A 16,465-nucleotide genomic window follows, 5' to 3' on the forward strand; every position below is an offset into this window, starting at 1 on the left:
AGTGACAGGGGTGTCTGCACTAGCGTCCTGTCTCTCACGTGGCTTCTGCTTGGTTGGCTTGCTTATGTTCCTTTATTGTGAATCTGAGTTAGTGAATTGAAGGCTCTGTGTGCTGGGCAGGAGCTTTACCCCTGAGCTCCGTCCATCCCCAGCCTTCACTGCTCTTTGCCTCCATGTAGGAAGTTAGGGCCTAACACTTGACATTCCGTTTAGGTTTTTAAGTGTTACCTGCGAGCTGGGAGATAGTAAAGTGTTTGCTCTACATGCATGAGGACCTGAGTTCAATCCCCCTCCAGAAAAATCTATGTTAAAAAAGCTGGCTGTGTAGCACACATTTGTAATCCCAGCCTCAGGGAGGCCAGGATATAGATCCCTGGACCTTGTTGACCATCTAGCCTAGCTTTTGTGGCAAGTTCCAGGCCAGTGAGAGGCTCTGTCTCAAAAAAGACCATGAAGAGAGCCATAGAGAAGGGTCACCAAGTAAAGGCTATCACCACCAAACCTCAAGATCTACAAGGGACTCTCCAAGAGAGAACCAATTTCCATAAGCTGTCCTTTGGTATTCATGTGCACATACACGCACGCACACACACACACATATGGTACTCATACTTGGTACTCATGTGCACACACATACACACATAAATTCATAATTATAATTCAAGTGTGAAATGTAGCTCAGTTAGTAGACTGCTTGCCCAGTGTGCACAAAGCCCTTTGTTTGATCCCCTGTACCACACACATCTGGGCATGATGGCACTTGAAGATTCAGGTGGGCAGTTCAGGAATTCAGGGTTATCTACTGCTATGAATAAGCTCTAGGTTTGCCTAGGCTTTATGAGATTGCTTTTTTTTTTTTTTTTTCTCAAGACAGGGTTTCTCTGTGTAGCCCAGGCTGTCCTGGTACTCACTCTGTAGACCAGGCTGGCCACGAACTCAGAAATCCGCCTGCCTCTGCCTCCCAAGTGCTGGGATTAAAGGTGTGCGCCACCATGCCGGGCAAGATTGCTTTTTTTTTTTTTACTATTTTTTTAAAATTAGGTATTTTCCTCGTTTACATTTCCAATGCTATCCCAAAAGTCCCCCATACCCTCCCCCCACCCCCCTACCCAAAGATTGCTTTTTAAAAACAAAATAAAACAAAAGTGAAACATCATATCTAAATGTATTTAATACCATTGTTTATAAAGTGTGTGTAGAACTAGAGAGATGACTCAGCAGTTAAGAGCACTGGCTGCTCTTCTAGAGGGCCTAGGTTCAGTTCCCAGCATGGATATGGCAGATCACAATGCCTGTAACTCGGGTTCCTGTGGCTCCGACTCCCTCACACAGACAAATGCCAGATGTACATGAACGAAAGGAAAGGAGGAAGAGTATTACAGTGACAACTCATGTTTCTTCTCCACAGACTATGGACCTGCATTCTTGTCCAAAGCCGATTGTATTTGTATTGCACACGTTCTTATCCGCCAAAGTCACTCGCATGGGACTGCTTGTGTGAGCAGCAAGAGGGAAGAAAGAGCTTTGACTGTCACAAGAAGTATTTCCACCTCAGAAGATGAAAAGAAAGAAAAGTAACAACAAAGAAGCACAAACAGAAGCCTTGCTCCTGCCCCATCACAGTGCCTTCCTGAGGGCCTGCAGACCACTGCTGGGCCACAACAGGGTTTTAGGAAGGGCCGACCTTTCCCACACAGCCTTGGTCAGAAATTCTAGAACTGTTATAAGCTCCAAATGAAAGCTATTGATTTATCGTCTTATTTCATAATGTGATCTCTAAGTAATCAGGTTTCTTTTCCCTGTTATGAAGTCTGGCTCTTTGGGTTTCTCTTTGGACATAAACAGATAGCCAAAAGGGGCTCTTCTTTTCTTTGTGTAGGAATCATTTGGGTATAGCCTTGAGCTCTTCCTGGGATGACTGTCGCTCTCCGGTGCTAGTGTGCAGCTGCCGTCCCTCAGGCACATCCCACACAGGTCCTTGCACCACAGTGACCCTGCCCTGTCCCACCCTCCCCACCTCTATCTGGCACCAGCTCTGCCACCCATAAGTGCTGCCTTTAGGACTGAGAACTTGCACAGTCTGGTTGCCTTTGCCTTCACTCCCCTTTTTTGTGGTGTCCAAGTTGAAAAGCAAGTTGGAAATGCTGCCCTGAAAGAGGAGTGTTGCTTTCTTTAGTTTATATTGAGTTTATATTTGGTAGGAGCCAGGGGATGGTCTACAGTTTATTTTGAAAGATCCTCATCTTAAGCTAAGCCATTTCTTATTGCTTACCAAATGTGCCTTTGGGTAGGGTCAGTGGAGCTTTATTAGTGACTGTTGGACGACCGGGTCTCACTGCCGTTCCTGGGATCCCAGCTGGCTTTCAGGAGTCGTCCTTGAGGTCAGCTCCTTAATGGCATCTTTTGGTGGTAGTTTTGTGGGTCACGTTAGCTTTGTAGCACAGATGCTGTATTGAGTGACACAGAGCACGGTGGCCAGGAGAGATCCTGGCACTGGTCTTTTGTGGCCCCAAAGTAGTAAGGACAAGTCACCTCCAGCTCAAGGTTAACCTTGGTTTCCTAGCACCCCCTGGGTGGCCGGGATGATGAGAGCGAGACCATGGTAGTCACCTGCATTTTGTTCAGCATGGCCACGTGTTGTCATGACTCAGGGTAAGTGTGACCTGGAGGACCATCCTGTTTGTTTCTCTTGAAACACTCTACATAAAACCTCAAGATTAGCACAGCTCCCAAATCTGAACAAAAAGGAAATATTAATATCTGATATTTTCTAGAGGTTTTCTAACCTCTCTGAAGACATGTCTAGAAACAACTCTCATATTCTAGATTTCTCTGGAGTGCTACACAGGGATATGACACTTCAAATGGGGTAGAGGGTGAAAGGGAAGAAAACACAAGTATTTGTGCAGAGCCTGAGCTGCCTTGATTGGCAGGGTAGCCAGAGGAACGAGCAGATGCCAAGCAGAGGTGTCGCCCTGCTGTCCTCCGCTGTCAGTGAGTCAGGCCTCCTGCTCTGCAGTCAGACACACAGTATCCAGCGGCTGGGGAGAAAGTCATAACCCTGAGATAGGTTCCATCCCTGATACATCTTCAACTCAAAAGAAAAAGAAGAAATGTCCCAGCTCTGAGTGCAGAAAGCAGAGCTACAGCAGAAAGAGAGCTCTGGCTCCTGCCCCACTGAGCTGCGGGTGTGAAAGGCGGAACCACCAGGGAGATTGACAAGAGCCTCTGCCCCCTGTTCCTTAGAAGAGCTGTAAGTGGGTGTGACGACAGCCAGGTAAGGTGTGCCCTTCTTCTGGCTGAGGCCTGTGGCCCACAGGGTTTTTAATACTGTCATTTGAGGCTTATAAAATGAAGGCTTATGGGTGATTTTGTTGTCATTAGGAGCACCAAGAGCAAGGTCTTAAACTGCTTGTTCCGGAAGCTGTAGCATCCCCCACCCCCGAAGGTGGTCAATTAGGAATTTTAAATCACAAGTGGAATGCTTTTTGTGAGTGTGGGACACCTTGATACAAACCTATATTATCAATTTTGTACTCAAATGCCAAAATACAGCAAACTATTTTCAAATGATAACTAAAAATGGGCATCTTTGATAATTCACCTCTTTTATAGAATCAGCTAGATTGTCTTTAATTTTTCATCTTGAACATTATTGGGGATGTTGTGGGCTCCTGGGTGTGAGTGGGCAGGAAACTGTGGAGCGCTTCCTGTTGGATGGACCACTTCCTAGGCATCTGTGCATTCCACACAATCCCAGGTCACCCTGCAGATGAGAGCTCTCCTCCCCATAAGAAAGAGGACTAAAGGAAGCTGATGTTACCAACAAGCCTTGCCTAGAAATTGGTATCAAATATTTTATATAAAGAAATGCTTGTGTGTATATGCCATATTTATTAATAATTGTAACTAAAGTCACCGACCTATAGACAGTTCCAGGTTAAATATTGGGAGATGTATGGGCAATCAGAAATGTTACTTTAAATGCCATCTGCCTATTTTGAAGCCATGTTTGGCACTTTTTAGACTAGGGTAAGTCTGATAGTATCTGGTGGGGGTTTGTCCTTTTTTTTTTTTTTTTTTTTTTTGTCTGAACTCTCAAAGTTTGTTACTGGAAATTATTTGCATGGTAGGAGAGATTGAATTATTTATTTTTTATATGTAGAACAATCTCTCTAACCAACAAATAGCTCATTGTTACTGATGTGTTTGTTTTCCTAACTTATTCTCCTGGACAGAACGGTAGCAAAGTTTTGTTCAGCTGAATAAATGCACTCAGCTAATAAACCAAAATTTATTCTTTCAAAACAAGAAATTATCTGTTATCACCAAAAATATAAAACAAAAATAAACAAATTAAGCTATGTGGAATCTGAACACGATTACCCCACTCCCCAGAAAGGTTTTACTATGAGTGGTTTTGATGAACAAAAATGTGTGGGGAAAATTACTGATTTCTTAAACTCTTGTAAGAAACGCAAGAGTCTTCTAGTTTAATTTAAATGCATGTGGCTTTGTTTGTTTTCAAAACCTTGGAAGAATCTACCCATGTGTTTTAATGCAAATCACTGTCAAAGCTGCTAGACTTCCTTAAAAGCCCTAGCTGCTAGAAGAGGTGAGCAGTCCTGAAGTGTTCCGGAAGAGTGGGAGACTCCAGCACTCTCTCTTCTTTTGTATCTTTTCTTGGACACCTTCTCGGACCGTATATTATTATTCTCACTGGTTCATGCTATTGATTGTACACGATACTTAAATGTGCAAATATTGTGCCTCCGTCCCCACGTGGCTGCTGGCAGCGCTAGGTGCCAAGAATGAACTGGGCTCCGTGGGTAAGAAAGAGGGCTGCCGCCGCCATGAGGACTGGAGATGAGATCTCAGCACCCAAGTCCAGGGGCTGAAGGAATGAAGAAATGGAAGGAGGAAGGGAGGGAGGGAGCGAGGGAGCGAGGGAGGGAGGGAAGGAAGGAAATAAACTCCTATCTCTAATGAGAAGATGAAATACAAGGTTACTTAGACCTTAAGCACATTGCTCTGGACAGATTTTAATGTGTAGTACTACAGTGGTAGTCTGAGTTTACTTTGGAAGCTATTCCAGGTTTGTCAGGCACCAGGACTACACAGTAAGATTCTGTCTCAGAACAACAACAAAATCCTAGCACTTGGGAGCCACAGGCAAAGAATCCAAGATTAGCTGTACTCAATTCAAGGCCAGCTGGATTACATCTGATCCTGTCTCAGTACAATAGAAAAAAATTGAGGTCATATAAACTTTAGCTGAATCCACGCCCTTGTTTTAATTACTTAGTAATCTAGAATGATTTTGACTCTACACACAATCCTTACAAGTCGATACAGTCCATACTGAAGCATCTTTAAGCTCCTTCTTTCACTGTCTAAATATTCACTTAAGCACGTAGTTGTTGGTAGAAATCATGCTACACGTCGGGATTGTGTACATTCAATTCTATGGTGTGGAGTTGCTCCACACCATAGTGATGTAAGAGGAATTTGGTATTGACTGCCTAAGGAGCTGCTCTGAAACCTGTTCTCCTTTTTTTAAAAATGAGATAGCCTGGAGGTTAGCTCAGTAGCAGAGCATGTGCAAGGCCCTGGAATCCTCTGGAACACCACTAAAAAGAGGCAGAAACCCACATCCAGCTGATCAGTGACAAGTTTATCAGAGGTGAGAATTTCAGTTCAGTGTTCAGAAACAACGAATAGCCACAGGGAGTACATTAACTATTTTCCTGACTCTTTTCAGCAGTGGCCAGACCAACTAGGGGGAAAAAATGGTTGTTATATTAACTCGCAGGAAGAGAGGTTCTTTCTTCCTTTTCAGTCTTAGGCATTGAAATTGACCTAGGGCCTTGGGCATGCTAAGCATACAGTACCACTGAGCTACATATTCATAAAGTCCTAGCCCCTTTGATTTCAAAATAAAACGTTTTGGTTTTCTTCTTAGTTTTTAAACATACTCTTATATAACCTTGACCAGCCTCAAATTGCTGGTCCTCCTGCCTCTACTAAGCACCGGGGAATCACAGCTGTGCACCAGCTTTGAAATGTCAACTTAAACTTAACTTCTTGCCACCTTTATTGTTCCATCCCACTTCGTGTGACTGGATCAAAGTGTTTTCTAAGATTTATTTCTTATTTTATGCATATGACCGTTTGCCCGCACGTGCATCATATGCACGTGTGGTGTCTGAGGAAGCCAGAGGAGGGCTTCAGAGCCCCTGGGATTGACGTCAGAGAGGGTTACAAGACACTATGCTGGTGCCAGGAACTAAAACCCAGGGTCCTCCACAGGTGCAGCCAGTGCTCCTAACCACTGCGCATCTTCCCAGCCACGGCACATGAAGTACAGTCCAGCTCTTGGGGGGCCTGAGAGGCAAGGGAGATGGGGAGTTGAAAGTCATCCTCGGCTATGTAGAGAGTTTGAGATCAGCCTGGGGCCATGCAGGAAACTCAGCTCAAAACAAGTTTGTGTGAATTTAATATAATACATAAATATGCCTTTTGCAAATTACTCTTTGCCCAATTGGTTAGATACATATGTTTAAATCTACCATATTTCGAGACACATAGGCTTAAGTGCTTAGTCTTATCAGGGAGGCAGAGGCAGATCTCAAGGCCAGCCAGGTTTACAGTGAGTTCTAGGCTAGCCAAGGCTACACAGTAAGACCCTGTCTTTTTTTTTTTTTTTCTAAAGCAAGCACAAACAAAAGCTATGCAGTTAAACCTGATAATAGATGTTCCCTTACTCCACGATAGGACTGGGATCCCTGGTTAGACTTCTCACCTCAGCCCTGCACTGACTTTGCCTCCATGTCCTTGTGACAGTGCTCAACCCAGTCACTGCTCTACCCTCAGGGCCTCGTGGCTCCTTCACCCTTCCGAAGTCACAGAGGACTGTAGATACCCAAAAGGTTCTCTGGGAGTGGAAACGTTTGAAACTTGCGGGCTAGTTCATTATGTGCCCCTACATTTCATCCAACAAGCATTGTGTGGTAGAGTTACAGGTGGTTCTGGGCTGCCGTGTGGGTGCTGGTAGAACAGCCTGTGTTCTTGCTTGCTACACCATCTTTCCAGCCACCACTTAGCATTTGTCCCAGAGTGTCATTGGATTTAGCTTGCTCCAGTAAACGTTTGTGTGAAGGCATATTCAGGCTCTGCCCATGGCAACATGAGAAGATCACCTAAACATGTTAAGGAAGTTGGAGTTTTCATTATATATCATTTTTTAATGAAAACTTAGACTTTAGTTTGTGAAGGGAAATATTAAAGGTCCCTCAATAAGATAAATCACAAAGTGAAAATATCGCCAACAGTAGATTAATAGGGGAAAAAGCCTTTTTCTTTTTTCTTTTTCATTTTTATGTGTGAATACACTATCACTGTTTTCAGACACTCCAGAAGAGTGCATCAGGTCATGTATGTTTGTGAGCCACCATGTGGTTGCTGGGAATTGAACTCAGGACCTCTGGAAGAACAGTCAGTGCTCTTAACCACTGAGCCATTTCTCTAGCCCTTTTATTCTTTTAAATAGACAGCAAAGTTTATTTTTGAACATTGCTGACCTATTCATTTCCAGACTGGAGGGCAGTTTTGTGTTTTTATTTTTTTGTTTTTGAAACAGAGTGTCTCTGCTATCCTGGAACAGCTTTATAGACCAGGCTGGCCTCAAACTCTCAAGAGATCTATCTGCCTCTGCCTGGGATCAAAGATGTGTGTCACCACCACTGGTTGCATCGTATTTCCTTAAGGTCCTTATACACATCATAGCTGGACCGTTTCTCCAATAACAAGCAACCAAATTGTATTAAAAATTAGCAAGAGTCCAGGTGTGGCAAGATGACTCAGTGGTTAGAGCTCTTGGCTGCTCTTTTAGAGGCTCGATTTTAATTTCCAACACCCTCATGTCGGCTCACAGTCCTCTATAATTGTCCTATGGGATTCGATGTCCTTTTCTGGTGTGCAGCTATACATGCAGACAAAACACTCATATTCATACAATACATAAATAAGTCCTGAAAATTAGCATTTTTCTGCTTACTCAAGAACCCGTTGGCATTCAAACTCAGTGGAAAGAGACCTAGAGAAAGTGAGCTGGGGTTGGCTGAATTTTCCAGTAGTGACGGCCTCTTTCAATCCTTCTTGCTTTTATTGACCTGTGAGGTCAGCTTTTCAAACTTATCTAATCATTCCCAGAAAGCACCTCTCTGAGGTGGGGATGGCCGGAAGATGAGTTGCATGGCGCTCTCCCCTTGTTTGCAAATGTATTGGAGTCACTGGGTCACGCCTTGAGTGTCTTGTTCTCTAAACCTGCCCTTTACAGTCAGGTGCTAATAACTGTGTTTTTATCAAAACCAGCAGATATTATTGCTGCACACCTAGTCCTATGGGACCAAAGAAGGGCTTTCCTTCTGTGGAGTCCTCTGTTAACAGTGGGTATTTTTACATCTTTTTGCTGGTGTTTTCTGAATCAGTGGGATTAGGGAGAGAGAAAAGCTGAGGTCTGCATAATCATAGTCTCCCAAATCCTCACTTACTACCCCAGGCCCTGGGTTCAGATCTCCTCCCTCGGTTGGGACGCCAGTGTTAGTTAGCCTGCCTGGTGAGGTAAGTTGCAGTCCCCAGAGCCCCAATAATCCCTCTTCTTCGTGCCAAATCTGAAGTCTTACAAAGCATAACCTATTTTTTTTCTTCTGCGTACCCTCTGCTAATCCCCACGAGTATGTATTCTCTCTTGCACTACTCATTTTTGTTAAGTGTAAAGACTTAGAAAGCTAGCTCAAGTAAGGCTGGTGATTAGCTCATTTGGAAGGACACTTGCCTCAGGAAGCCCTGAGTTCTATCCACAGCACCACAGAAAACCAGATGTGGCTGGCCACATCTGTAAACCCAGCATTCATTTGGAAGGTGGGAGGCAGGAAGAAGTCATCCATCGTTACATAGTAAATAACAAGCCTAACCAGCCTGCTCAGGCATGTGGACCTGCCCCTCAAAACAGACAAACACAAAAACCTCAACAACAGAAAGCCTATTTGTACCAATTGATTGTTTTGGTGTTGGTGTTGGTTTTGTTTTGTTTGTTTGTTTTCTTTTTAGAATCCTTTATTTAAATAAGACCTCTATTCAAGTCTTATTTAAAATTTCTCAAATCTTCTGGCTACCAAATCAAAGACCCATGATATAAAACAGAGCAGTATGTGTTCTCATTTTTTACAAAGCTTTATGTATATTCTCTCAATATAGATGCTTAGACAACACTTCTCTTGAGTTGCACAACGACATATAGCATTGTATATTACAATGAAAATTTGTAACTTAAGGGTATTATATATATATACATATATATATACATATATATAAGTATATATGCCTTTGTAACCTTTTTATTGTAAATAAAAAGTTGCTTTTAGACATTGTCTCTTGTGTTTTAAAATGTAGTGGACCTAGTTTCAGACTTACAGGAAAGTTTCAAAAACATCAGACAAACAGGATGGTGGCTGGGGTCCCAGCAGTCGAGGCTGCAGCTAGAGAACTGCTGAAAGTTTGACATGCATGTTTCAAAAGCCTTCAGACGCCTCCCTTTCTGCCACTTTTCCTAATTACTAGTGATTTTCACACTGTTCCATTATCTTACTGTTTCTGTTTTGGCAGGCACTCTGTTACCCTTAAATTCAGGAATGTCTGTCTTACTATACAGGGCATTTTGGGAGGCCAGTCTGGCCCTCCTTGTCAGGAAACCAACATAAGAACGAGGCTGATGTTACCCGACCCATCCCATGCAAGTGATGCCCTGCGCCCCCTGCAGCACCTGCTATTGCTTTCTCGCCTTCTATTGTACCTAGTACAGTGTGTTCCCTTTAGTTGTCATGTCTGTTCAGACCCCAGGCTCTCTCTCTCTCTCTCTCTCTCTCTCTCTCTCTCTCTCTCTCTCTCTCTCTCTCTCTCAGACAGTTCCTCAGTCACTTGCTAATCAAGGGCCTGAGAGTTAAAGAACACAGGCACGGGCCAGTGAAAGGCTTAGCAGCTACTTCCAATTCTGATATCCCAGGTAACAGAAAGAAAACAATGACTCCCAGAAGTTGTACACACATCCACACACACACAAGCACACCCAGCAAGTGAATCTAAATTAAAAATGAAAAGAAGCCTGGTGGTGATGTTGTATGCCTTTAGTCCCAGCACTCAGGAAGCAGGCTGATCTCGAGTTTGAGGCCAGCCTGGTCTACAGAGTGAGTTCCAGGAAAACCAGGGTTACACAGACAAACCCTGTCTTGAAAGCCAAAGGCAAAAAAAAAATGCCAGGTGTTTGACTCTGTCTTGTTCCAGTTTTGCCTGTGAACCAGATATATACTTATGTGCAGGTGTGTGCATGTTTGTACAGGTGTGTGCATGCATGTGCAGGTATGTGCGTGTATCCACAGAGGCCAGAGGGATGTATGTGTCATCCTTTGGATCTGAAGTTCTTGGCAGTTGTGAGCTGCCTAATGTGGGTCCTGAGATCGGAACCTAGGTTCTCTGATAGAATGGTAATTGATTTTGACCACGGAGCCATTTCTTCAGCACCCTCCCATCTTGTTTTGAAATCCCAATTCAAGCTATGATCTGAGTTGCATTCACTACAGAGCAAGGAAGCGGTGAGTGGCAACACTCCCATGTAATCCCAGCACTCAGGAAGCTGTGGCAGAGCATCTTGAGTTCAAGACTAGCCTGGGCCACACACTAAGCCCTGTCTCCCGGGGAATGGGGGGTGGGGAGAAGAGCAGGGAAGATGTGTGTGGATGTATACATAGAGACATCTCTCCTTAGTCATAGATCTTGTGTTTTGAAACTGAGTTCACACTGATAATTCTGATACTGGAATCTTCTTGAGAACCTAACTCCCAGCTGGTGTGGTGATGCACGCCTTTAACCCGGGCATTCCGCAGGCAGGAAGATCTCGGAGTTCAGGCCAGCCTGATTTACCGAGTAAGTTCCAGGGCAGCCAGGGATATCCTGTCTCAAAAACAATTTAAAAAAAAATTGGGGGTGGGGAGTAAGGGAAGAGGAAGACAGACATACAGACAAACAGAAAAGAAATGAAACAAGGGGGCTGGTGAGATGGCTCAGTGGGTAAGAGCACCCGACTGCTCTTCCGAAGGTCCGGAGTTCAAATCCCAGCAACCACATGGTGGCTCACAACCATCCCTCTTCTAGAGTGTCTGAAGACAGCTACAGTGTACTTACATATAATAAATAAATAAATAAATAAATAAATAAATAAATAAATAAATCTTTAAAAAAAAAGAAACAAAAAGAAAAGAAAAGAAAAAGAAGAGGGAAGAAAGAAAGAAAGAACCCTCACAAGTGTGCCCAGCCGTTTGGGTTTTAGTTAATTCCAGATGTAGTCAAGTTCACAACGAAGAGTAGCCATCACATTTGCTTACTATAACTAGTGGCCACTGAAGCCACTCTTCCTGCTTCTCCGTCCACCACACCACCCCTCCACCCTCACCTCATGACCCATGACACTCCACTGCCTCCTCCATGGAATCTGAAATTTCAGTATTAGGGAAGGTAGATACAGAAGCAATGTCACAGTTGGTGAACAAGCTGATTGATTGATCTATCAGTCTATCTATCTATCAGTCTATCTATTATCTATCTAGGTTTTAGTTATGGATGGTCAGGAGCCACCATGTGAGTGCTGGCTACAGATTCAGGTCTTCTGCAAGAGCAGCTCATGCCCTGAACTGCCAAGCCATCTCTCCACCCCAGCAACCTCACTCTCAAAACTAGATTTGGAGGCAGGCACCATTAGCTCTAGCATTCAGAAGGCAGAAGCAGGAGGATAGCTGAGTTTGAGGCCAGCCTGGTCTACAAAGTGAATATCACACTTGCTAGGGCTATACAGTGAGACCCTGTCTTAAAAATAATACTAATTATTCATTGATAAAAATTCTCAATAAATAAAGGATGTATGTTAAGAAGCCTTTCATTCTCACAGACCTGGCTTTGGTCCCTTTCTTCACTAGTCCATTGTTTTGTATAGTGCTGGATGTCAGCCTGGAGGCCTCACCCGATGCTAGGCAGACACTACTGTCCTCCATACCCAGCTGTTATGTTGTTTTGATATAAGGTCTCTGGGGACCAGGTTGACTTCAAACTTGTGGTAATCCTCCTGCCTCTGGTATTATTGGCCAAGGTATTCCTCAGCAAGTGTTAAGAGCATACGTCTCAGTATGAACCCTAGGACACTGCTGATTCTGTCCTCTCAGTCGTTGTATTGGCTACCTGAAGTGGCTCACTGGTCCCAGCTTGGGTTTACTATAAAAGCCAACATTCTTAGAACTAGCAGAATCCAATCTAGGACAGAGGGCTGTGAGGAGGAGGAAGAAAATGGAATTAACTGCGTTTACAAGTCATTCCTGTTAAAGGTGTAGGAGCAGAGAGTTAGGTATCTGCTACAGTGAAGTAAAGTTCTCAGATCTAAACATGTCATATGTGCAGCCCTCAAAACTTAGATTTAGCTCCTGCTCTCCCTTATTCTCTTCCCCTTTGCATCCCAGCTCTGACTCCAGACCCCAGGACGTCTCCCCATCTGAGGTCAGGCTGTCACTTGGGAGACTGTTGAGATGGAACACCTGTCTCTCAGAAGCTGCTGTGTGCGATGGAATTTTCTTGGAATATGCCGAAGGTGAGGTGTGTTTCCTGGGACCCTCTCCAGACAGCAGGCTCTGAGAGCAATGCAAGTCACCAGAGAATACCAGGTAGGCCGAACCAAAAGAAGGCAAGAAGGCAAACAACAGCCTGTAGGCCTCAAAGGCCACACTCGTCGCTGACTGAGCAGTGTCCTCACAAAATTCATATGCTAAATCTCAGAATGTGATTAGGGCTTCAGGGAGGGGATTAAGGTAGAATGAAGCTTTTAGAGTGGGCTCAAGGGGCTAGAGAGATGGTTCAGCCGTTAACAGCACTGGCTACGTCTCCTGGAGCATCCAGGTTCAAGTCCCAGCCCCACATAACAGCTCACAGCCGTCTCTAACTTCAGTTCCAGGGGATCCGACCCCTTCACACCCATGCACATAAAAAATAAAGTAAGTTGTTAGAGTGGGTTCTATTCCAATATGGCCTCTGTTCTTATATGATGAAGAAATTTGGGGTGAAGGAAACCTTCGTGTCAGTCTCTGAAGTGGCCTTGTACCCGCAGATGTTCTGTAGACTGTAAAGGTCTGTGCTGACGTGGCGGGATTGCTGGCTATCTCCCTCCTTTGAAGACATTGAAGCAGAAAAGGGAAAAAGGCCTTGGAAGGCAAGGAGGGTACCAGTTAGAAGCTGGTACATAAACCTGCTGCTAAAAAAACAAGATGCAGACACTAGGTATTTCCTGAGTAATAGCTTCCAAGCTCCCACGGAGTCCTCTGAGTCTCTGGTATTTCCAAACGGTCCTCCGAGGCCTTGGATTTGAGTGACCAGTGCCTACGTGTAGAGGAAAACCGCAGGAGAATTCAGCAGAAGAGTCTTGCTGTTACAAGTCAAGGAGGGACCTCCAAAGAAACCCGCATGCTCACCAGAACTGTGAGGAAATGACATTTCTGTTGTTAAAGCCACTTTGGAGCCAGGTGTGATGGTGCACACCTAGCTAATCCTAGCTCCTAGAAGGTGGAGCCAGGCAGATCTTTGTGAGTTAGAGGCCAGCCTGTTTGTTCTACACAGTGACTTCCAGACCAGCCAGAGCTATGCATAGTGAGTCCTTGTTACAAAACCACACATATTCACATAGTCTGTGTTATTTCCTTGTGGTACCTTTAGCCATAACACCACCTCTTTCTTTTTTTTTAAATATTTTTAATATTTTTTATTACATATTTTCCTCAATTACATTTCCAATGTTATCCCAAAAGTCCCCCATACCCTACCCACCCATTCCCACTTTTTGGCCCTGGCGTTCCCCTGTACTGAGGCATATAAAGTTTGCGTGTCCAATGGGCCTCTCTTTCCAGTGATGGCATACTAGGCCATCTTTTGATACACCACCTCTTTCTAATTACAGGGACTTTTACATTTCACTTCTGTTTTCAACTCCTGACATGTGGGGTATTGTGTTAATGCCTTACCCCTCTCACAAGCTCATTCTTTAGGTAACTAACTAAGGATTATTTCATGCAGTAGATAGTGTTTTGTGCTTGACTCCTGGTGACTGTCCAAACAGTAAATAAAGTCCCTACCCATACCTCCACCCACCTCCATCCAGCATCCTATGGCTACCCAACACAAACAAGTCTGGCTGCAGAGCAGGCCTGAGGGATGGAGAAAAGAGGCTTCCGGTAAGGGAAATGGCTACTGGAAAAGCTGGCTAACAGGAAGGATGGAAGATCCTGGTCCAGTCCAGTTTGTAGGGAAGTTGGTTGAGGAGTGGTTTACATAGGCCGATGGTGGTTGAATTTCTCACAGGGTGACCCTAATCCGTAAATCATCAATTACTTTCCATTTCAGTAAGTTTCCAAAGCAGACGCTGTTTTCTGTTAGCTCTTGTTGCTGATGAATTTGCCCATTTGCATTTTCTGGCAAATTGCATGATAGACAAGTCAGAAGGGGGCAGCTAGCTGTCCTGAAGCCCTTTGGCTGGTGACCAAACACAGAAGTGATACTCTACCTGGTTACTGTGGAAGGTGAGGGTCAGGTGAGGGGTGGGCAGATCTGATGGCCACACTGTCTTCACCATCAGTGCCTAGACAAAGAGAACTTTTGGGTGGAAACTGAGAAGCCATGACGATATGAAATATGTTTCTGGGGCTGGTGAGATGGCTCAGTGGGTAAGAGCACCCGACTGCTCTTCCAAAGGTCCGAAGTTCAAATCCCAGCAACCACATGGTGGCTCACAACCACCCGTAATGAGATCTGATGCCCTCTTCTGGTGTGTCGGAAGACAGCTACAGTGTACTTATGTATAACAATAAATAAATCTTTAAAAAAAGAAAAAAAAGAAATGTGTTTCTGTCCTCCAGGCACTTCAAGGTCCTTTCCTGTCCCTGAGTCCACAGGGACACTCCCTCAGACCCACAGCAAGGCCTGCTGGTTCCTTGACTTCCTGTGCTGTAAGCACCCCATCTCCCTCATATTTTTTTTTTTTAAGATTTATTTATTAGCCGGGCAGTGGTGGCCCACGCCTTTAATCCCAACACTTGGGAGGCAGAGACAGGTGGATCTCTGAGTTCTAGGCCATCCTGGTCTACAGAGTGAGTTCCAGGACAGCCAGGGCTACACAGAGAAACCCTATCTCAAAACAAACAAACAAACAAAAAAGATTTACTTATTTTATGTATATGAGTACACCATTGCTCTCTTCAGACCCTATGGCCTCACACATGCAAAGCACACATTTCTACCACTGAACACTCCAGTGCTCTTTCCTCTTTATTCTGAGACAATCTCTCTAAGTGGCCCAGGGTAGCCCAGTCTGACCTTGACCTTTCAGCCCACCTACCACCTTCCTGATAGGAGTGTAGATATTCTAAACACACCCGTGCCTTTCCTGTCTGTTATCAAATTATTGAAACAATGGTCTCCAGATTATTGAAGCAATTTCCCTGAGAATCTCATGCTGGAAGAAGGACAAAGCTGGCACTAAGCAGGTGGGGGTTGGGGGGAGCTTGTCTCTTCCCAGGGAGAGATGTCACACAGTTCTGATGACCCACCAGAAACTGGAGGCTAGCCAGGGATACTGCCTGTCCTCACCTGGACCTGGGTTACTCAGCTATGCATAGCTCTATTCTTTATTTAAATCTAAGCCTCTGTCAGTACCCAGAATCTCTTTCTTTGTTTTTCCTAATGTGGCTACATCAGATAAAGTTCCTTCCTCTGATTTTCTATGATTACCTGTCTGTTTAATTGGCTATTAGGGACCTGTGACCAAGCCTAGCTTGTCAGGGTTCCTTTGAGTTCCCGGTTGATAGATTAAGTTTTTGTTCTACTGGTTTTTGCAGTAGTGGGAATTACATGCCCGGCAAGTTCTGGCATAGTTAATAGCATTCACTCTTAAAGAAATAAAGAAAGAAAACCTGCCAATCAGACTTCATAGTCCTTCTGTATTTAGGTCCCTTATAGTGCAGGAACAGAGATGTCTGACTGTATCTGACCTTGGGTAGAAGCTCTTGCCTTTCCCAAGACAACACCCGGTAATCTTTGTTTACAATAAAGATGGATCCCTACTTCTGGGGATCTTACCTGTAATCCTGCCTGATGCTTTCAAGAGCTGCCCTGTGGTCTCTGTAGATTCCCTTTTCATCCTTTAAAGATACTTTAATCCCCACCAAAAGTCCTGTGTATGGCCACATAAAAAACAGCTGTGCCAAAAAAAAAAAAAAAAAAGAAGCCAGGCATGGTGGCGCACGCCTTTAATCCCAGCACTCGGGAGGCAGAGGCAGGTGGATTTCTGAGTTTGAGGCCAGCCTGGTCTACAGAGTGAGTTCCA

The 16,465-nt window shown here is 44.4% G+C and overlaps 1 protein-coding gene across 1 annotated transcript in view; it reads left to right on the forward strand.

The window, feature by feature from the left end:
* Sntb2 (syntrophin beta 2) overlaps window positions 1-4,360 on the forward strand; it is a 79,688-nt gene extending 75,328 nt beyond the window's left edge. Inside the window, exon 7 of the mRNA XM_021170744.1 lies at window positions 1,409-4,360. Within this exon, the coding sequence (XP_021026403.1) occupies window positions 1,409-1,501 (93 nt within the window). The 3' untranslated portion in view covers window positions 1,502-4,360. The remainder of the gene's footprint in view (window positions 1-1,408) is intronic.
* Window positions 4,361-16,465: the final 12,105 nt, after the last annotated feature.

The sequence above is a fragment of the Mus caroli genome, chromosome 8 (assembly GCF_900094665.2).
Source record: "Mus caroli chromosome 8, CAROLI_EIJ_v1.1, whole genome shotgun sequence".
Taxonomy (NCBI): domain Eukaryota; kingdom Metazoa; phylum Chordata; class Mammalia; order Rodentia; family Muridae; genus Mus; species Mus caroli.